Source organism: Diadema antillarum, unplaced genomic scaffold (assembly GCF_040938485.1).
Source record: "Diadema antillarum isolate AM-2024a unplaced genomic scaffold, OU_Dant_1.0 scf00000071, whole genome shotgun sequence".
NCBI classification, from domain to species: domain Eukaryota; kingdom Metazoa; phylum Echinodermata; class Echinoidea; order Diadematoida; family Diadematidae; genus Diadema; species Diadema antillarum.
Genome location: NW_027270960.1, coordinates 9,324,734 through 9,347,217, shown reverse-complemented (window position 1 = coordinate 9,347,217; position 22,484 = coordinate 9,324,734). Strand labels below are relative to the sequence as shown.

General features: G+C 38.7%; 1 protein-coding gene across 1 annotated transcript in view; it reads right to left on the bottom strand.

The window, feature by feature from the left end:
* Positions 1-22,041, bottom strand: part of LOC139717035 (low-density lipoprotein receptor-related protein 1-like) — a 184,005-nt gene extending 161,964 nt beyond the window's left edge. Inside the window, exons 1-6 of the mRNA XM_071628550.1 lie at positions 20,905-22,041; positions 15,771-15,896; positions 12,917-13,060; positions 9,252-9,380; positions 6,948-7,073; positions 5,577-5,710 (exon numbers count right to left, since the gene is read on the bottom strand). Of these exons, the coding sequence (XP_071484651.1) occupies positions 5,577-5,710; positions 6,948-7,073; positions 9,252-9,380; positions 12,917-13,060; positions 15,771-15,896; positions 20,905-21,037 (792 nt within the window). The 5' untranslated portion in view covers positions 21,038-22,041. The remainder of the gene's footprint in view (positions 1-5,576; positions 5,711-6,947; positions 7,074-9,251; positions 9,381-12,916; positions 13,061-15,770; positions 15,897-20,904) is intronic.
* Positions 22,042-22,484: the final 443 nt, after the last annotated feature.

Here is a 22,484-nt window from a genome sequence, read left to right as displayed (position 1 = left end):
AAACGAAGTGAATATTTTCCCTTCTATGTGTCTTCTTTTTTTTTACAGGGTATCAATGATACAGAACTCCTAAAGACACATGTGACTGGTGTTATCCTTCATGAACAACAAAAGAATTTGACTTTTAGATATTGGACAACACAGCTATGATTCAAATCTTACCATCAATATCCTTCTGAAAGTATTCCTAGGTGTTAAAGGTAAGTTTTTCATTTGCATCAAAGCAAAAAGTAGGTATTAGTAAAGTAATTACTGCTATTCCGCATGATGCATACTGGTCTTAAAAGAGGTCTTGCACTCGGACAGTTCCATTCTTTGTAGTTTTTAGTAGTAATCACATTCAGCAAGTACTTTCAACTATTTTAAAAAATAAGTCTATGTTGAAAGGAAATGCATTTAATCCCTGTCTCCATACGATGGCTGATTGCCTACATCACAATGTATAGATTCCTTTTAACAACAGATAACCAATTACTGTCATGGTTATAATATCTGGCAATAAACACAAAGCAATTTCAAAATATTATAATACTGTTCAATTTTGGAAGGAATAATAATCAGTCAGCTCATTTGACATCCCTTTGTCATATGCAAACCTTTATGTATGTGCACTTCCTGCCTCCCATTCAAAAAAATGTGATGCAATTCTATTCTGTTGAGATCAAAGGAACCAAAATTGTTGTCGAGCAAAATTTAGGCAGACAATGACAATATTGATACTGAAAAATATGTGTATTGTTTCTTCCAAAATGTAACAATGTTAAATTCAATAAGGCAATAAGAAAGAGCAATGGACTGGTGTGTGAAAATGAAATATCCCAATTCATTGTTATACAGTATAAAGTAAAAAGATATATGCAGTTGTAGGTACATTGAAACTTACACAACATTTAAAGAAAAAAAATGTAGTAGAAGACTTGACGGGTCTTTAAATGTACTTTGAAGGGTAACGTTTACAGATAGGCCCTGATCATCATGTAGTAATCACACTGCAGTTTAGAGATAGAAAATGATACATGACTGAGTACAATGTACATTGATAAAGATTCCAGAAAGAAGGTAAAATTTGAAGAGGCCTCATATGAGCAACAAAGAAGATAACTCAAGAGAGGAGAAAGATAAAGGTGTTGAAGTATGTGAAAATCTATCTTTACATCCTCGAAAATGAGAGTACAGATTTATTATGAAAATTTGTCTGAATAGTTCATACAATGTACATGCTAGGGATGACAGGAATGGTTCATCCTCAATTATTTGAAAATATACTTGGCATTTTATACTATCATCGCTAGCTCAAGTACCCTATCGACAATACAATCGGATGAAATAAGTGCTATACTACATGACTGTAATAATGAGCCTTTTACAATCCAGTGTGAGGTCAGACAGTTCACACTACTGGTGTGCTTCCTATGCAATCACAGCACATATACTCCCCATATAATAGTCAAGAGGCATTTAATCCTAATTCTGCATAAACTTGGCCCTCTAAAGAGGTGTGGACAATGTAGGCAGTTTAAGAAGTACATGTGTGGTCACCAAACAGGAGATTTGAAAAGTCAAACAAAGCTTAAGAAAACAAACACCTCTGTGCTGCAGCTAAACAGGAAACACCTTACTATCTGTGTGTTATACTGTCCCAAGAGTTTGTGTTTAAGTTTTTAAATCGCATATTTTTGTTTATATTCTTCCTTATAGGGTCATGTCACCAGACAGAAGTAACAACAGCACTAAGACTTCGACAGCACTCTGCAGGATTCAGAATGGCATTCATCTCCGTGAAATTCAACATAATAGGCATATGGATACATACAATTACAATTAGTAATGTACTCCTGTGTGCACTGGATGAGAATGCTTCTGCTATTGCCATAGATGAATGTGCTTACAGCTAGCAGCAGCAGTACCACTGCTCCTCAGGAACATTAGTAGAAATGGCTCAATGTGATGTGGACATCATTTGTGTCAAATGATCATGGAAGCTATACATGAAGTATGGACAAAAAGTGCTAACAGACTTAAGTTAACAGTGTGGGATTCAAATTTCCTTGGCTTGTAAATAAACTGTTTGTCACATAATATGTTCTGGAAGCTTGATACTCTGTAAGTAGAATCACATATCAGCTCAAGGCTTGCCTAAATTACTGCACTCAGCCCCATATTTTCATATGTGTATAAATACATTTTACTGGCCTGCCAAGCTGTACCAGGGAGAGAAGTATCCTTTTGTATATTTCTTCTGCCCCTCCCCCTTTTTTTTTTGGGGGGGGGGGGGGGGTTGAAATGGTGCTCTAAATACATTTGAACTAGATGTATGTATTCAATAATATTTGTTTTGTTTTGTTTTTGTTTTTGTTTGTTTGTTTGTTTGTTGTTTTGGGGGGCAGCCCAAAATTAATATCGCATTGCTTTGTGTGTTCTTTGTTGTTGTTTTTGTTTTTGTTTGTGTGTGTGTGTGTGTGTGTGTGTGTGTGTGTGTGTGTCTGTTTGTGTGTAACAGGTGTCTAAGATGGTTTAGCCTGAAATTTTGGTGGCCAAAAAAGGAAATGAGTACTGGCCCAAAATAAGACCAACAAAACAGTCTATTTTCTATGATAGTTGCTTGCTTTGGGGACAACAGATAACTTTTTTCTTTTAAATTGATGGTCCACAATTAATCAACCTAAAACCAGGCTAATGGGCCAAAGTTAATTTTTGACCCTGCATACTGCATATGGACCTGCAAGCAAGAGTTAATTATCCTAACTTGGTTAAAAACTTTTGAGTACCTTTTTCTATTTCAGTGTTGAGTAATGTTATCCACAGAGAATAACTTCACCACTTTCTGAGGCCACTCTAAACAAACTCAAAAAAAAATACAGTTCAAGACTCTTCTTTTCTTAACAATCATGGATTCAATTTTCTCAGTACTCTTTTTGTACTGGAAATCAATTGAAGTGTGCCTATCGCTTGACACGGTAAATTTGAAAAGTCTATTTATTTAGTGTATGTTGCTCCCCATATTAGAAGCTTCAGTTACACTGCATGCTTAATGCAGCCATGTAGACTGCGTCTGTGTGTGAAAGACAATATTATGAGCCCTTATGTCTCCATCAATAACATTTTTTTCAGCAATTAATTAAGACCATTTCTGAAAGACATCGAAATATAGAGCATGTAGTTGGCCTATTTCTTGCTGAATTGAGTAGTCTTATATACAATTGATCATACAAATTGATTCATACAAATGAAGTGAGTATAGTATTTGTATCACAGGCATGGCTGTTCTCTGATTTGAAAACTATTAAATTACATGCAATTTCATATATTTTTCTATATTGGTATAGGATTCCTTTCAAACAATTAAAAGTGTAGCATATCCCACGTTAATATGTCTGAACACCTATTACTATTTTTATGCAAACTATACATTACAATTCTTCGCATTTTTGATGAATTTTCTTTGCTGACGACACCTCTCACACAAAGCTGGGAAGGTTCAGCAAAATCCAAACCTGTGCATCTAGGCAAGTTTGTCAAAAGCCAAACCTGAGCAGCTCAGCACATTCATCAAAAGCGGGGCAGCTGGGCAGGTTCATCAAAAACCATGGGAGCTTGGCAGGTTCGTCAAAAGCCGAACCTGGGCAGCTCGGCAGATTCGTCAAAAGCCGAACCTGGGCAGCTCGGCAGGTTCGTCAAAAGCCGAACCTGGGCAGCTCGACAGGTTCGTCAAAAGCCGAACCTGGGCAGCTCGGCAGTTTCGTCAAAAGCTGAACCTTGGGAGCTCGGTAGGTTCGTCAAAAGCCGAACCTGTCAGCAGGTTCGTCAAAAGCTGTGCAGCCGCTGGCAGGTTCGTCAAAAGCCGAACCATGGCAGCTCGGCAGGTTCGTCAAAAGCCAAACCTTGCCAGCTCAGCAGGTTCGTCAAAAGCCGAACCTGTGCAGCTCGGCAGGTTCGTCAAAAGCCGAACCTTGGCAGCTCGGCAGGTGCATCAAAAGCCGAACCATGGCAGCTCGGCAGGTTCGTCAAATGCCGAACCTTGCCAGCTCGGCAGGTTCGTCAAAAGCCGAACCTTGGCAGCTCGGCAGGTTTGTCAAAAGCCGAACTTTGCCAGCTCAGCAGGTTCGTCAAAAGCCGAACCTAGGCAGCTCGGCAGGTTTGTCAAAAGCCGAACCCTGGCAGCTCAGCAGGTTTGTCAAAAGCCGAACCTTGCCAGCTCGGCAGGTTCGTCAAAAGCCGAACCTGTACAGATTGGCAGGTTCGTCAAAAGCCGAACCTTGGCAGCTCGGCAGGTTCGTCAAAAGCCGAACCTTGCCAGCTCGGCAGGTTCGTCAAAAGCCAAACCTTGGCAGCTCGGCAGGTTTGTCAAAAGCCGAACCTTGCGAGCTCGGCAGGTTCGTCAAAAGCCGAACCTCGGCAGCTCGGCAGGTTTGTCAAAAGCCAAACCCTGGCAGCTCAGCAGGTTTGTCAAAAGCCGAACCTTGCCAGCTCGGCAGGTTCGTCAAAAGCCGAACCTGTACAGATTGGCAGGTACGTCAAAAGCCGAACCTTGGCAGCTCGGCAGGTTCGTCAAAAGCCGAACCTTGGCAGCTCGGCAGGTTCGTCAAAAGCCGAACCTTGGCAGCTCGACAGGTTTGTCAAAAGCCGAACCTGGGCAGCTCGGCAGGTTCGTCAAAAGCCGAATCCTGGCAGCTCGGCAGGTTCGTCAAAAGCCGAACCTTGCCAGCTCGGCAGGTTCGTCAAAAGCCGAACCTGTACAGGTTGGAAGGTTCGTCAAAAGCCGAACCTTGGCAGCTCAGCAGGTTCGTCAAAAGCCGAACCTGTACAGATTGGCAGGTTCGTCAAAAGCCGAACCTTGGCAGCTCGGCAGGTTCGTCAAAAGCCGAACCTTGGCAGCTCGGCAGGTTCGTCAAAAGCCGAACCCTGGCAGCTTGGCAGGTTTGTCAAAAGCCGAACCTGGGCAGCTCGGCAGGTTCGTCAAAAGCCGAACCTGGGCAGCTCAGCAGGTTCGTCTAAAGCCGAACCCTGGCAGCTCGGCAGGTTTGTCAAAAGCCGAACCTGGGCAGCTCGGCAGGTTCGTCAAAAGCCGAACCCTGGCAGCTCGGCAGGTTCGTCTAAAGCCGAACCCTGGCAGCTTGGCAGGTTTGTCAAAAGCCGAACCTGGGCAGCTCGGCAGGTTCGTCAAAAGCCGAACCCTGGCAGCTCAGCAGGTTCGTCAAAAGCCGAACCTTAGCAGCTTGGCAGGTTCGTCTAGAGCCGAACCTTGCCAGCTTGGCAGGTTCGTCAAAAGCCGAACCTTGCCAGCTTGGCAGGTTCGTCAAAAGCCGAACCTTGACAGCTCAGCAGGTTTGGCAGAAGACCAACATTGACATATCCAGCTATGACTGATGCAATTCTGAAAGAAATGAAGGATAGATTTGTTAATTCCATTTTGTTTATGCCGAACCTTGCACCACAATTTCAGATTAAGATTTAAAATTTTGATCATTTGTAGACTGTTTTTCCCATTTTTTGAGCACCTATTTTTAGCAAAATCAGTCTAATTTTTTAGACTAATGTAGAAAGTCTATTTCTGAAATAGAACGGGTTAGGTTTACCTTGTTTCTTTTAAGGTCATAGTCCATGGCCCTGGTTCCCATTGCAGGAAGAGGGTCTGTGTCAGTGACTGGAGTGCCATCTAAATTCAGCTTTAACAGATTGTTGACATTAGCAACCAGCAGATATGCAGCCTCTGTGACAAGATGAAAAAAAAAATCATTGATAGAAACATGGTAGACTGTAATTGCCTGAAGGAGATGAAGAGGGGTATTATATAAGTAAGAGATGTCTTTTATTACTGTCGTCACCTGTTTTTTCATGAATAGATTTGATTTGATTTGATTTGATTTATTGCGAACATTATTACCAGCATCACCAGAACCATTACTGTTACCAGCATCATGATCACCATCATGATCACCATTATCTTCTTCTTCTTCTTCATCATCATCATCATCATCATCATCATCATCATCATCATCATCATCATCATCCTCCTCCTCCTCCTCCTCCTCCTCCTCATCATCATCATCCTCATCATCCTCATCATCCTCATCATCCTCATCATCATCATCATCATCATCAAAATCATCATCAAAATCATCAGATGCATCATTTGTCATTATCCCAATCATCACCATCTACCATCATAATCTCCTTGTCTCGTCAACCTCTTAAATACATCATCATGCCCGACAACTTCTTCCAGTGTCTTCATACATTATTTACCTTTGACCTTTATTCTATGACTGTATAATTGTGCATCTACGGTGTAAGTCAAAGTCACGTAATTGCACTCTTGACCACTATAACTAGAGCTAATCTTGGTATAATGTAAACATGAGAGTGTCTAAAACTATATGACATTCTGGCTAGCACTAACATTCCACTACTATGTTTCATCTTTAATCATACAAGAAATATGAGGTATTAGGTTTTGAGATTTCAAACCTCTGCAGATAAAAACACATAGTGATGCACACTAATATTAAAAACATAGTTTTCAGGCAAATATCAAAATCAAATGGAAATGAATGAGCAGAATTATCAAACTTTGCAAGAAAACTGGAACTGAATTGGAAGGTAGTCTAAATTTCATTTCTCTGAACTTCAATACCTGTAACCAACTTTGTCATGAACATACGAACACCACTGCATGCCATGGTGTGGTGTATATGTACAGGATTTTTTTTTTAATACTATACTTCTTTCTGAGAAAGTTGTTTTACTCTGTTATCATTAATACAAATGGGTCTTACATATCAATGCATTCCCACGGCCAGAATGTACTCATGACCCTCATCTACACTCCAAATTCAAAGTGAGCCTCACTTGACCCACTCCTCCCCCCCCCCCCCCCCCCCACAAAAGGAGGCAACAAGACAAATTTGTCAGCAAAGTGTGAAACATTCAGAAAATGCCTGGCTCACCTCCCGTGGCTTCACAGCGGCCAAATGAATGCAAGACGTAACCCTCAGCACAGGAGCAGTTGTAGCTTCCCTCCGTATTGGTACACACTTGGTCACAGGTGCCATACATATCACATTCATCAATGTCTGTCAAGGTAACCATGAAAACCAGACAGACAAGATTACCAAATGTCACAGACATCAAATTTCATGACTTTTTTTCCCCATAAAAGACAGCCGAAAGCCCACAAACCCCCTGACACCAATGATTTCATTCTAAATCTCTAATATGTATATTGCATTCCTGAAATTAGTAGGATATCCAAATCTATGCCTCACTTGTCATGCAATAAACAATTAAAATTTGATGATACAAGAAAATTGGAAGGAAAATTCTACAATATGAGACACGGTACATCAAATGACCAGAAGACATTACTGTACCATACAGCAGTCCTTGATTTTGTCATTGAAGGAAACCAAAACTCCTGAAAATAAAAATGGTTAAACTTCTGAATTTCAAAAGAATTTTAAACCAATGGTACACTACAACAGTTAGCTCATTTCCTCCTTATTGTAATTTCCATAGGGTTCTTCCAAGTTCCATGTACAGGGAACATCCAATTACCACATGTGCTGTAGGCATGAAGACTTTGGTTTCTACTTATCTTAAAGAGGAATCACTGAAGAAACTTAAACACAAGTCTCATTAAAATGGAATAAAAGATTTCACAAATGGCTTGAACTTAATCCTCAAAATACCTGCACAGGAATTTTGATGGGATCTTAAAAACATTTGTACAATGGTAATACATTATCCTTTTTTTCAACTACATTTTATTGTAGTTGGGTTGCTTTGTGTTTGAAGATACAAAATGGATGAAAAGATTTCACAAATGACTGTTCGAATTCAATCTTCGAGACTAACACTTCAACAGCACTGGAGTTTTGATGGCATCTTAAAAGCACTTGTATAATGACTGTAGATTATCCTTTTTTAGTAATGTGTTATTGTAATCAGAGTTGCTTTGTTTAAGAGGATGCAACATAGCAACCTTTCTAAAATTGAAGCGAGGAGGAAACAATTACGCAAGATCCAACAGACAGAAATGGCGGCGTAGTTTCACGGTACAGTAGAGACTGATCAATGGCAAACATCTCTTTGTCTGCTGCATGGTGTTAAAGTGCTTTTCAAGACCAACAAAGCATGGGTGCTGAACTCCCAATCTTTCCAGTGGGAAGCTTTCTGTGAAATTAGTGGGTCTCTTCATGCCCCATCACACCTCTATACACCCTCTGGCTTTAAAGGGATGGTGTAGTTTCGGTTGAGATTGGGGAGTCATATTTCAACTTTTTGCAAGAAAGTGGGTAACCACTTTTGAAATATGAGAGAGCACACAAGTTTCACAAATAACTTTTGACTTCCTCTGAAAATTGTATGCTCTTTCATATAGAAGTTTCTCATTATCTCACACAAAAAAAAAATTGGAAACCTGAAGCCCCATCTCAACCAAAACTATACCATCCCTTGAAGGTACAATGTATGGTGGGTTCAAAATATCAATGCTGTTTAACCACATAAATGCCTATCCAGCCATACGGTACAGTGTGTAGTTCTTATTTGAAAATTGTGCAATTCATAATCTGCAAAAAGTCAACAGGACGTTGATCCAAATACGTCAGGACACATATTCAACTCGCATCAGAAATCCGTAACTGCTTTACATACGCGCTAAAGTCAATCATATATGATTTCAATACATACGTATGTTTCTTTCTTTTTTTTAAATTCTTTTTGCTTTTGGGTTTCTCCCTTTTAATGCAGGCTAAGGTGACTAGTCTAAAGCTTGAGAAATATGAGTGAAGATGGCACTGTATTCTAAAAAAATCTGAATTAAATGCCATTCAAGGCTTGCTGTCATGTGGATGTGCTGACAAGCACCATTAAGATAAGGATCAAATGAATAATCATCACTTCATAGATGCTTATCTCAGTGAATTAACAAACCAAAATGCCTGCAGGTACAAATGACCCTTTTTCTGCTCATACGTTGAGTGGAATTACAAACTGGTCTCTTTAAAGAAAAAAAAAAAAATGAAGACAAAAATCACTCTTTGGTTGGAAAAAAAAAAGGGAAATTATGCATACTATGCATGTCATACAACAGTTTGGAGAACACACAATTTTTCCTGCTAAAAAGAAGAAAAAACATGCTGCTGTAGAATTTGCAACAGTAAAAAAAATAAAAATAAAAAAAAAAAAACAAAAAACCCCACAAACACAACAAGACAAAACATGTAAATTGGCGGCTCTGGTCTACTCACCCTGACACACAGTGGGATTATCAGAGGGTGCTTGGAAACCTTCTGGGCACACACAGAGAGGTCTATCAAACGTTTCCACACACTGCTGGGATGGCCCACATGGACCACTGGCGCATTCATTGGAGTTTTCTGTGATAGACACCAACAGCATGGGAGAGGAAACAAGGAAAAGTAGAAATTACGCGGTGCGTAAAATATGTCCCCGCCGGAAGTAGCATTTAGTAGCAAAATGTACAATATCGGTAAAAAATCAAGGTCAAAGGTCAAAGAAGTCAACGGTCAAAATTCTGTGTAGAAGTTTTGAAGCCCTCACCTAGTGCCATCACAAAAAGCAAACGGAATCGAAATCGGGTTAGAAATGGCAAAGGAGTAGCATTTTGTAGCCAATGTACAATATAGGTCAAAAATCAAGGTCAAAGGTCAAAGAAGTCAACGGTCAAAATTCTGTGTAGAAGTTTTGAAGCCCTCACCTAGTGCCATCACAAAAAGCAAATGGAATCGAAATCGGGTTAGAAATGGCGAAGGAGTAGCATTTTGTAGCCAATGTACAATATAGGTAAAAAATCAAGGTCAAAGGTCAAAGAAGTCAAAGGTCAAAATTCTGTGTAGAAGTTTTGAAGCCCTCACCTAGTGCCATCACATAAAGAAAACGGAATCGAAATTGGGTTAGAAATGGCAAAGGAGGAGCATTTTGTAGCCAATGTACAACATAGGTCAAAAATCAAGGTCAAAGGTCAAAGAAGTCAAGGGTCAAAATTCTGTGTAGAAGTTTTGAAGCCCTCACCTAGACTGTAGTGCCATCACATAAAGCAAATGGAAATGAAATTGGGTTAGAAATGGCAAAGGAGTGTTTACTTAGCATTTTGTAGCAAAATGTACAATGCAGGTCAAAAATCAAGGTCAAAGGTCAAAGAAGTCAAAGGTCAAAATTCTGTGTAGAAGTTTTGAAGCCCTCACCTAGTGCCTTCACATGAAGCAAACGGAATCGAAATCGGGTTAGAAATGGCGAAGGAGTAGCATTTTGTAGCCAATGTACAATAAAGGTCAAAAATCAAGGTCAAAGGTCAAAGAAGTCAAAGGTCAAAATTCTGTGTAGAAGTTTTGAAGCCCTCACCTAGTGCCATCACATAAAGCAAACGGAATCGAAATCGGGTTAGAAATGGCGAAGGAGTAGCATTTTGAAGCAAAATGTACAATATAGGTCAAAGGTCAAGGTCAAAGGTCACAACTGAAATTCTGTGTAGAAGTTTCAAAGCTCCCATGTAGTGCTATCATATAAAGCAAACAGAATCAAAATTGGCTCATAAATGACAGAGAAGTAGCAAATTGAACATTTTGATCACACACGGACGCACAGACAGACAGACAGACGGTTGGACAGACAGACACACGGACACACACACGTACGGAGCCCGTTTCATAGTCCCCTGCTCGAACTCGTTCGGCGGGGACAAAAATTAAGGCATTGTTAATTCTGACATTGTCAACTGATACATGCATGCAGAGAGGAGACAAGGATGTGATACATTGTAGGTTTATGTGATGCAAACCAATGTCTTCAAAACAACATCTGAATTGGTGTTCAATACATGAATATGCTGGCTGTGATGTACTTGGGTCAAACACATTCTTGACCTTTCTGTATGTTGGCAAAAATTCAGAATTTGATGTGGAGCTTTGATACCCTGGCCTCTTTCAGATCATGTTCATAAAATTTTTGCTGTGCAGGCATTTTTTTTTTTTTGGTCTCCTACAGATCATGTTCATAAAATTTTTGCATTGTAGACATTTTGTGTGACCAGAAACAAAAGCATACAAATATTTTTGCCTGTTATATGTACCACTATCACATGTTTTAATTTCACAGACAAAAAACACACACAAAAAAAAAAATCATCTTTTTAAAACAGGCCCAGCACAAAAATTACTTGCATAAAAATTTCTACTACTACAATATACATTGTAAGTTGGTCTGCTGTAGTATAACATAAATCTAGCCAACTCGAATCCTGCAAGAAATCTAGATAAACAACTCTTTCACCATATTAGAGTGAGACACAAGTTCTTATGATTGTTTGTTTGTATGTTTTTTAAACATTGCTATCAATTGAAATGTAGGCTTTTTAACTGTAGACCTTTGCTGGTTGATAACTCAACATTCTTCACCTTTGCACAAAATATCATTTAATTGTGCTTTCACACTTTATTCACTGCATATTCTAATGGCATCATTGGATGGGATAAATGCAGTATAAATCCACATTTTGTTAAAAATATTTCTTGCACTATAATACAATTTTTTATGGAAACTATAGAACTATGCACACCATCTAAAAACATTGCATCTTATATACAGATCCATCAAGATAGAACACTGAATAAATGGCAGCCTGGAAGAGGCTTTTCATCAACCTCTATAAGCCACACTCACTAATATTTGGCACAGTAGCCAACCGAGTCAAATCAGCGGAGCTATATACTCCAGGGCTTTACATGACACGCACTTAGTTTGCAAGCGGCAAACGAGAAAAGAGGGAAACCATCTGTGATGAAAAGGGGGGAGATCCCAAGAGGCGGCGCGCACTACACCTTATCAATTAACCCACTCCGTGGAAAAGCCATCAGCCCCCGTTTTGTCCTAGGGAGCGGGGTCGTTTTCGGCAAGAAAACCCTGATTTTGCCCCGCATCCCCTCCAATTCAGCAATATCTCTCGTAACCAATGACATCACTGCAATATCAGCAACGTTCAAGATGGTTTTCCGACATTTATTATGCGCACTCTCCATATAATTAAACTGGGATACTTCATACTTAAAAGTCTGTTCATCATTAAATACACATTCTTGTCATTAATCAAATACTTTGTGTCAACAATTATCCATATGGTACCCACATAAACCACTTGTGTTGAAACCGTAATTGGATATTCATTGCAGGTATAGGATTCTTGGTCTTGACAGGTACTACACTATACACAGCTGCTGTATATATAATTTCTTTATGAGTACAAATAAAGAACTTCAATTTAGCAGGATTTAAATGAAATAAGCTAGAGCAGTATTGGCAAGTATTGATGTTGGGTTGGTCTTTATGACTGACTCTGCTTGTTAACCTTCTGGGTATCACATTAGTTTCCTGTTCATAAGCATGAGTATGAAATTTGTGCACATTTGACTCATTGGCAAAGAGAGGGTTAATCTAAATCTTGAGGAATTGACTGCACAGATGCTATTCTTGCTTCAAGTTGTTCATGTATACTCCTACAAATGTGCATGTACATGTATATCATTAACTGCTCACTGGATGAATGATGTTGTTCTGCAAAAAAAACATCATATTAGCTACACAGACACTGGATGCGGAATCGGTCTTTTTCAAGACATTGTAAAATACTCATTATCTGCATACACTCACTCATAAAAGCCTAAAGTTTACTTGGTTTATGTACAGAATTGAAATGATCGTATCAGAATGGTACTATCGAGTATTCAGATATAATATGAAAACTACCTCAGTATGTACCAGTGATACTAATCATAATCAAATATTCATACTTTAACATACATTAGTTGTCATCAGCATGCACTCATTTTAACTACAAATCATTCTGATCTTTGGAACAACGCAGCACTGGTAGTGTAATACTGGGAGGATTTCACAGCACCTGGATTGCAAAAAGCGCCCTCGTCCAACCCGTCCAGACAGTCGGGCACTGCGTCACAGATTTGGTGGTAGCTGATGCAGGTCCTCCCATCGTGGCATATGTACTGCAGGTCTGGCGGGCATATCAGTGGCGGTGGCTGCTGGCCTGTGGAGTCAATATAACAGTGAGAAACATGCAAAGAGGATTTGTTATTAAAGGAAGTGTACGACAGAGGAGGTGCTCTAGATGAATACAGTGAAAAAGGAATGGAGCGGCAGAATATAATAAGTGGCACAGTAGCAGCAGGATCTCCACACACAATACACACACAAACACATGCTATTATGTGTATATAACACATATATTGCACCTTTACACTTCAGATGTCTGCTTACAGTTTTACAATGATGTTTTACAATGATGTTTTATATTAAGATGAGATAAGTCTGATAATAGAAGTAAAGGAAAAAGAGAAAAAAAGTGGATAGTTTAACTTTTTCAGTTCTAGTACAATTGTACATGTTATTCAAGTTGGCAGTGTCAAGAACTTTTTTTTTTTTTTGGTGGCATAATTATTTCAGGTTCACAGACCTTAAATGTCCTACCTGTAATGGATTTATTAGAGTCTAAATAAAAATTTTCTCCAAGCATGAGAATCAATCACGAACTTTACAGAACATTCAGAGTGCCAATCCAAATTTGGAATGCCAGACTGGCACAGTCAATCTTAATGGTTACAGGTGAAAGGGATGGTGTAGTTTTGGTTGAGATGGGGATTCAAGGTTTCTAACTTTTTTTGTGAGATAACGAGAAACCTCTTATGAAATATTAGAGAGCATACAATTATAAGAGGAATTCAAAGTTAATTTGATGAAAATCATTTTTGAAAAGGCTAAAATATCCAAAAACAATGAGATCCTAACAAAAGGTGGGACCCATCTTTTATTAAGACCACCGTCTTCTACTTTGTTTCTGATATCTCAGCCATTTCAAAACCAATTTTCATCAAATAAACGTTGTATTCCTCAAATATACAATTGAATACCCTACTCTTAATTTCGTACATGATTTCTAATTATCTCACAAAAAGTTAAAACATGAATCTCCCCATCTAAACCAAAACTACACCATCCCTCGAATGACATTATCCTGAACATATCTTGAGTGTAATGTAAACACAGAGTTCTACCAAAATAGACTGTCACTTGATAATGTGAGTGGAGCATGAACATTACCGGGCCAAAATACATACAGCCACTGTCTATGAAGTATAACAACTCTACTGTCAGACATGCGGGTGCGTGGGAAAGGATATACTTACAATTCCCACAATCTGAAAACACATGAAAATTGCTATACAGTGTATTTAGACACTTAATTATATTTATAAAACGATGTTGGTCAGCATTTGAGTTTGGTTGCAGTATTTGCAGAAAAATAATATCGGGACAAAGAATTAAAATATAAAATTCATTTTTCTTTGAGAGTCTTTTTCATTGTGCAAAAGAGCATTAAAAAAACAACAATAAGCTGCATGACTCAATTTTCCTAGAGGACTCAAAATACAATAGGTGAATTTGGACATTAAAATCAAGTTAAGTTTTCTATATTTTTGTGACAGAGAAATCCTTCCTCTGCATGACTGGATGATTGCAAATCTTTTCAAACATCATTCACAAATCATACATCTACTAATCAAGACTCATGAAATATTAAAGAACATATGCAACTTAACTGAAGATGAAATATTCTAGAGTGGATGCTTTCATAATATAAACAAAGCTCACACTACCTTTTTCTATTCACTGGTTAAAATAAAGGACAGAGGTCAAACTGAGCTAAGTTCAACTGAGAATGCTTAAGATTTCAACACAAGCCTGACCATCACTGATGAAAACAACATAACTACATTGTACTTGAACAGTGTCCATAACAGTGTCCAAGGTTATTGTAACCATCAGGGGTGTATGAATATTAAAGACACACTGACTGGTGCACCTGTGCTGTCTCAAACCATTTTCACAATCAAGGATTCTTCATTGGAATATGACTATTGCTTGCAAAGTAATCAAAATGTCAAAATACTTTGCTTGTAAAAAGTAATCGAAATCATCTCTCTTGGTATTTTCGCCAAGCTTCTACTTTTGTTCCCTGAAATATTCTACACATGTACTGATAAACAAACCTTATGTGTGCAATCAAATATCATGAAAACACTCAAGTCTGACAAAAAAAAGATAAAGAGAAAAGATGAAATAATGTATTTGAAGTAAAATAATAACAATTCTGAGAACAAGAGCACACATTTACAAGTGTTTCCTCTCAGGACGCTTAATATTTTGGAGAGTTAAACCATCAAGTCCGCGGGGGAGGGTGCTCAAGGTATCCTCTTCTCATCATTAAATCAGCACATCTAATTTTCTTTTGTTGCATATCTTACATTACAGTAAGATTAGATGGAGCCAGGTAAAATCATCAAATCTCCACAAAATCAGAAAGACAGTCATATACAAAACTTTGTCAAGAGAAACATGATCTAAAATCTTCTACAATGTACTTCCAATATTAGACTCTGGTATGAATTTAGCAATTTCAAAAGGTTTTTAGAATTTCTGCAACTGAAACAATCACATACATAACAAATGGTTCAGTTGAAGTTTTGTTTTTGTTTTTGTTTTTGCTTTGTTTTTTGTTTCACACTTACAATGAATGGTACAACTTATGATACAAAGACAGAGGCAGCCAGGACCAAACCATTTTTATGATGGTTTCTGGGCCTTGATTGAGTCATGGTGAATGTAGCTCCATCATCCTTCTCAGAGCATAATTGGTCAGTTGGTCACTGCTGACCAAACCTGTGATAGTTTAAACTTACACTCTGGCCCTTCGTCGGAGCCATCTGTGCAGTCAGGCTGCCCGTCGCACTGGTATGCCTCGGGAAGGCACACGCCGTTGCTAGCACACTGGATGTAGCCTGGTTCACAGGTACTACTTTTGTCGGCTGCACATGTAAAAAGAAGCCGCAACCACGTTATTGTAATATAGAGACATCATTCAAGTGCATTTGTGGATAAACATGGAGAATAATAATAATAATAATAATGACAATAATAATAATAATGATAATAATAACAATAATAATAATAATAATAATAATAATAATAATAATAACAATAATAATAATAATAATAATAATAATAATAATAATAATAATAATAATAATAATAATAATAATAATAATAATAATAATCACAGCTTTAGTAATGCGCCATCGATCTAGTGGCCTATTTTGAGGCGAAGAGGGACATATAAAGAGAATAACATACACGTACATTATATAGTTGTACATATGAAAGTTGAAGAACAAGGAAGAGACAGAAATATATACACCTGGTAAGAAATTCAACAAATATTCAACCAGGGCAAGATGTGAACATATATATATGACTTCAGATGCTTTTTACATATTTCAATGGTTTCTGCTGGTCGGATCCTCAGTGGAAGAGCATTCCAGAGAAATAAGAGCTTTTTCTCCAAGAGTTGAGATTGTTCTTTTAAGACGAAAAGTTCAACATATTCCATTTTCAAAATCAATTTACAGAAAACAGTTTAGATTTGAATAATCTTCATCAACTTCATTTATAGCATACATGTATGTACATTGCATACACACATACATTTGTTTGTTGTTTGTTTGTTCATTTGTTCTTATGTTCCATCTTCTATACTACATTATAGTGTATCATACCAATTCATTTCTGTTTCCACAGTGCCATGAGTATTTTTTTTTTAGGTAGAATGAGTGCTTTATATTAGAGTCCACAATAATATTTTTTTTTCTATCAACTGTTTTTCTTATTCTGCAATTGAATTCTTAAGGTGACATAGCAAATGACCTATGGAAACACAATAATACCATACAATTTAAATCTTGCTTTAGCATTCTCAAGAAGTCACATGCTCACATGATTACTTTTGAGATAATCACATGAATATTTTACAGCGCTTTTCAATGAATCTATTCACATATTTATATCTTTATGAATTTGTACTTAGTAGACATTAACATATCATAGCTTAAATCACAACAATAAAAAAAAAAATAAGCTGTACAGTAGTCAAGGCTTCAAAAGAGTAATATTGCATTTATACGGCAATACAATTGAACAACGGTATAGGCAGGTCCTCAGACCTGGAGCGTATGATTTGCAGCCCAAAGGCGATCACATCGTTTATTCAAACAACGACACACACGCACACTTCGGGTTTCATCAGCTAACAAGCAAGCAAGCCAAAAAAAAAAAAGAGTCCTCAGTGTAACTTTCTGCTACCACTTAAGGGTTTCATCAGCTGACAAGCAAAAAAAAAAGGCCTTCAGCGCAACTTTCTGGTGCCACTTCCGGGTTTCATCAGCTAACTAGTAGCAAGCAACAAAAAAAAAAATCAGCGCAGCTTTCCGCTACCACTTCCGCGTTTCATCAGCTGGCTAGCAAAAAAAATTAAAAAAATAAAAAGGCCTTCAGCACAACTTTCTGGTGCCACTTATGGGCTTCATCAGCTGACAAGCAAAAAAAAAGGCCGTAAGCGCAACTTTCTGGTGCCACTTCCGGGTTTAATCAGCTAACTAGCAAGCAAAAAAAAAAAAAAAAAAAAAAAAAAAAAAAAAAAAAAAAAAAAAAAATTAGCGTAGCTTTCTGCTGCCATTTCCGCATTTCATCAGCTGGCTAGCAAAAAAAAAAAAAAAAAAAAAAGCCTTCAGCGCAACTTTCTGGTGCCACTTATGGGTTTCATCAGCTGACAAGCAAAAAAAAAGAAAAAAATATCAGTATAACTTTCTGCTGCACTTCCGGATTTCATCAGCTGACAAGGAAAAAGGTGACAAGCAAAAACAAAAAAGGACTTACCTGCACTTCTACACTCTTGGTACACCACAATCAAAGCTTAATCTTGGGGGGGGGGGGGTGTTTTTTTTCTTTTTCCTTTTCTGGTGCCACTTCTGGGGTAAACAAAAGTGGGGGGGGGGGGCGCAAGCAGTTGACCCTATGTATTCCTTTGCACTATCCAAAAAAAAGGGGGGGCAGTTCTGCCAGCCCTGGCACCTGCCCGTGTGTGCACACACACACACACGGGTAGTATAAAAAAAGTGCCAGTCCAGTTTCTCTGGGAAAGAATAAATTATTTTCAATATTTTGTGGGTAACACTCAAACTAAGGAGCAAAAAGAATGGGCAGGGAGAGGGTGCGGGAAATTTTGCATTTTTAGCACTAAAATTCAAAAATCAGATCTGACTTTTAAGGGGATATTTGAAAAATTTGTAATCAAAATGGAGGAAAAGCTCATATGCAAAGACATGGCTTATTTGTGGTATCTGCAATAAATGTGTGTGTCTTCGTTTTGTACTAAAAGTCTATAGGACGTGGACCAAAGGGGGGGGGGGTGTGGAGCTTTTGCACTTTTAAAACTGACATTCAACGATTTGGTGCACACTTTTTTTCGGGGGGGGGGGAGATGTTTGGAATATTGTTAAATGAAAAGTAAAAAAAAAAAATGAACATTCAGGGCAATGTGAATGGCTAAAATGTGGTATAATGTGGTATATTGTATAGTATTCGTCACATCCTTTACCACATCTGTGTCTTTCATATGTGTATAACTCAGTCTACGAAAATGGAAAGATGGGTGAGGGGCATATTCCCTCCCATACAATGGAGCTTTTGCATTTTTAGAACTGAAAATCAATGATTTGGTGCACACTTTGGGGGAATATTCAGAATATGTCATATCAAAAAGAACAAAACATGAATATTCAATGACATTGCGATTGGCTAAATTGTGGTGTCTGTCACTTTTTTTTTTCTTTCCATGTGTGTGTTTTCATTGTGTACTACGTTTATGGAGCTGGAACAAAGGGGAGGGTATGGAGCTTTTGTATTATTGAAAACTGATATTCACTTTTAGGGAATACATTTGTTAATGGAAAATGTTTAATCCCAACTAATAAAAAACTGAATATTCAGAAAGTGTGTGAGTGGCTAAATTTTCCACATATGCGTTTTTTTCACTATATAGCGTACTTATAATGAATATTGATACAGATACATGTAGTAAAGATAACAAGGAAAAGTAGAAATTACGCGGTGCGTAATATATGTCCCCGCCGGAAGTAGCATTTAGTAGCAAAATGTACAATATAGGTAAAAAGATGAAGGTCAAAGGTCAAAGAAGTCAAAGGTCAAAATTCTATGTAGAAGTTTTGAAGCCCTCACCTAGTGCCATCACATAAAGCAAACGGAATCGAAATCGGGTTAGAAATGGCGAAGGAGTAGCATTTGGTAGCAAAATGTACAATACAGGTCAAAAATCAAGGTCAAAGGTCAAAGAAGTCAAAGGTCAAAATTCTGTGTAGAAGTTTTGAAGCCCTCACCTAGTGCCATCACTTAAAGCAAACGGAATTGAAATCGGGTTACAAATGGCGAAGGAGTAGCATTTTGTAGCAAAATGTACAATATAGGTCAAAAATCAAGGTCAAAGGTCAAAGAAGTCAAAGGTCAAAATTCTGTGTAGAAGTTTTGAAGCCCTCACCTAGTGCCATCACATAAAGCAAACGGAATCAAAATCGGGTAATAAATGGCGAAGGAGTAGCATTTTGTAGGCAATGTACAATGTAGGTCAAAAATCAAGGTCAAAGGTCAAAGAAGTCAAAGGTCAAAATTCTGTGTAGAAGTTTTGAAGCCCTCACCTAGTGCCATCATATAAAGCAAACGGAATCAAAATCGGGTTAGAAATGGCGAAGGAGTAGCATTTTGAAGCAAAATGTACAATATAGGTCAAAGGTCAAGGTCAAAGGTCACAACTGAAATTCTGTATAGAAGTTTCAAAGCTCCCATGTAGTGCTATCATATAAAGCAAACAGAATCAAAATCGGGTTAGAAATGGCCAAGGAGTAGCATTTTGAACATTTTGATCACACACGGACGCACACACGGACGGACACACGGACGGACACACGGACGGACGGACACACGGACACACGGACACACACACGTACGGAGCCCGTTTCATAGTCCCCTGCTCGAACTCGTTCGGCGGGGACAACAAAGGATAACAGTAAGATTTTCAATATGCATTTAATGTGCTCCATCCCCATTGAAAACACCTCTTGATGAATATTCCATGACACCATCCCATTAGAGGCAGAAGAAAATTGTTAACTCGTTAGGCATAATTTACCATTTGCAGATGAAATAAAAACCCAGCCTTACTGCTTCAAAATAGTTCTGAAATGTGAGTTAAGGATAGAAAAAACAATGTAAAAAATGTGTATAATCAGTATTAGTATTGTTAGATATACAAAAAGTATTGTTGAATAATTATACAAAACAGTTATGATTAAAACGTTTCCAGACTAAACTGTCTACAGTTACAGTTTGTAGAGAAAAAGAGTGATATCTCCTTACATCTTACGTTTTATTGAAAATTCTTATATGGTAGGATGTTTTGTGATACAACTGACCTACATAGGATATATACAATGTACATAAAATGTGATATCTTGAACATGTTTTTTTAATCACTTCTCCCAATGATAAACAGGACCTTTATTAGGGATCAGAAATATGGAAATATAGATGAGGTGACGATGAAGAAGATGACTATAAGGATAATAATAACTACAATGATGATAACAATAATATTATGATTAATAAGAAGAAGAAAAAAAAAAGAAGAGGAAAAAGAAGAAGAAAAGTGATAATCATAATCATGATAAAAAGATTACCACAAATAAAAAAAAAAATCCCTGAAACCTGCCGGGGGGGGGGGGGGGGGGGGGGGGGGGGGGAGGGGGGATGATTAGTCGTGTCATCCTTCTACCTTGGGAGCTTGTGGGGGGGGGGGGAGGATGCATACCATCTATGCCCCTGCAGATGAAGAATACAAAGATTAAGTATGGATCATTTATTGGCCCAGGCGTCTGATGCAAACTTCCCAAATCCTTTCTTCCAACTTACTGCAACCTTCCTCATCGCTGACGTCTCGGCAATCAGGGTCACGATCACATCGCCATAGCGACGGGATGCACTGAGTGCCATCCGCACAGGCAAACTGTTCATTGGGTTCACATCTCACTGTGCAACACACCATCAACAACAGGCAGAGGGACAGAGGGGAAGGGGAGGGAGAGAGAACAGATTACATTGTCAGCTGCTGCAGTCACTGGGAAAGTCATTTTCCCTATTATTGTGAACCAAGATTTTACCATATGTACTTTTTCGCTGTGAAAGACACACAAAAATGGTGAACAGTGTCCCATTTGTCACAGCAGTAGGGGTCTAGCCTCATTTAACAAGGGAGGATTACAACCAATTGGTAAATTCAGAAGAAAAAAAAATAGAATGGTTACTCCAAGCTCTTCTGAACTGTAAAATTGTCTGTAAAACCAGAAATTTTTGCATGCATTTTAATTTTGCAAATTTCGTATGGCCAAGATTTGCAAAATTAAAATGCAAACGTAAGTTCTTGTCTACATTATATGCATTGAATATGCAATTAGCCAGTGGCAATTAGCCAAAAATTAGTAAAAGATGTCATGCAGAATCAAAGTGAAGCAAAGGTCAAAGTCTTGTTAATATGAGTAGTTCAGAATCTTATGTGTACACGTGAAGCTTCTTTCCCTGTCTTTTGTATATCCCACTGACTTGAAACAACACAAAGCCGCAGTCACATACACACATGCCGGATCACCCCTGATCTGATCCAGTGAGATCCGGGGGAAGATCCGTGTAGACGCCTTGGGCATCCATGGAGGTCCCTTGAGGTGCATGTAGGTCTGTGGACATCCAGGAGGCCATTACGGCAGTTTTTGGAGGTCAAAAACATCCAGCATCATCCATGGACTGCCGTCTCGGCAGAGCAATGCGGGATGGTTTGTGTGGCTGCCGTGTAGTTGCTGTGAAGGTCCATGTGGCTGCCTAGAACCATCGTGTAGACGCCGTGAGTATCTTTGGCAGTTTGTGACTTTTTTTTTTCATATCAAGGACCATCACGGATCATCAAGGCAGCTACACAGACCTACTTGTACACGGCAGCCACATAGCAACTACACGGACCATCACATTCAAACACGATATTACAGGGATGAACGCGGATCTACACGAAGATTTATGAAAATCCAAAATCAGCTCGATTTGTGTATGGCAGATTTTCACCTCCTGGCATGTTACATGTAGCTGCTGTGTTGGTCCGTGTAGCTGCTGTTTTGGTCTGTGTAGCTGCTGTGTTGGTCCGTGTAGCTGCTGTGTTGGTCCGTGTAGCTGCTGTTTTGGTCCGTGTAGCAGCTGTGTTGGTCCGTGTAGCTGCTGTGTTGGTCCGTGTAGATGTCCTGATGGTCCATGTCGATGCCATGCTCTGCCAGCATGAACCATGTAGTTGCCGGGTGAGTCTCGCATGGTCCATGGAGTCTGTGTAAGTGCCGTGTAGATGCCGTGTAGATGCTGTGCCGGTCCGGCCTTATCTGTGTAGCTGCCATGTTGATACCGCGTGTACAGTCAACAACGCTTGTCGACGCTCAATCCGGGGCAAAACTATCCTG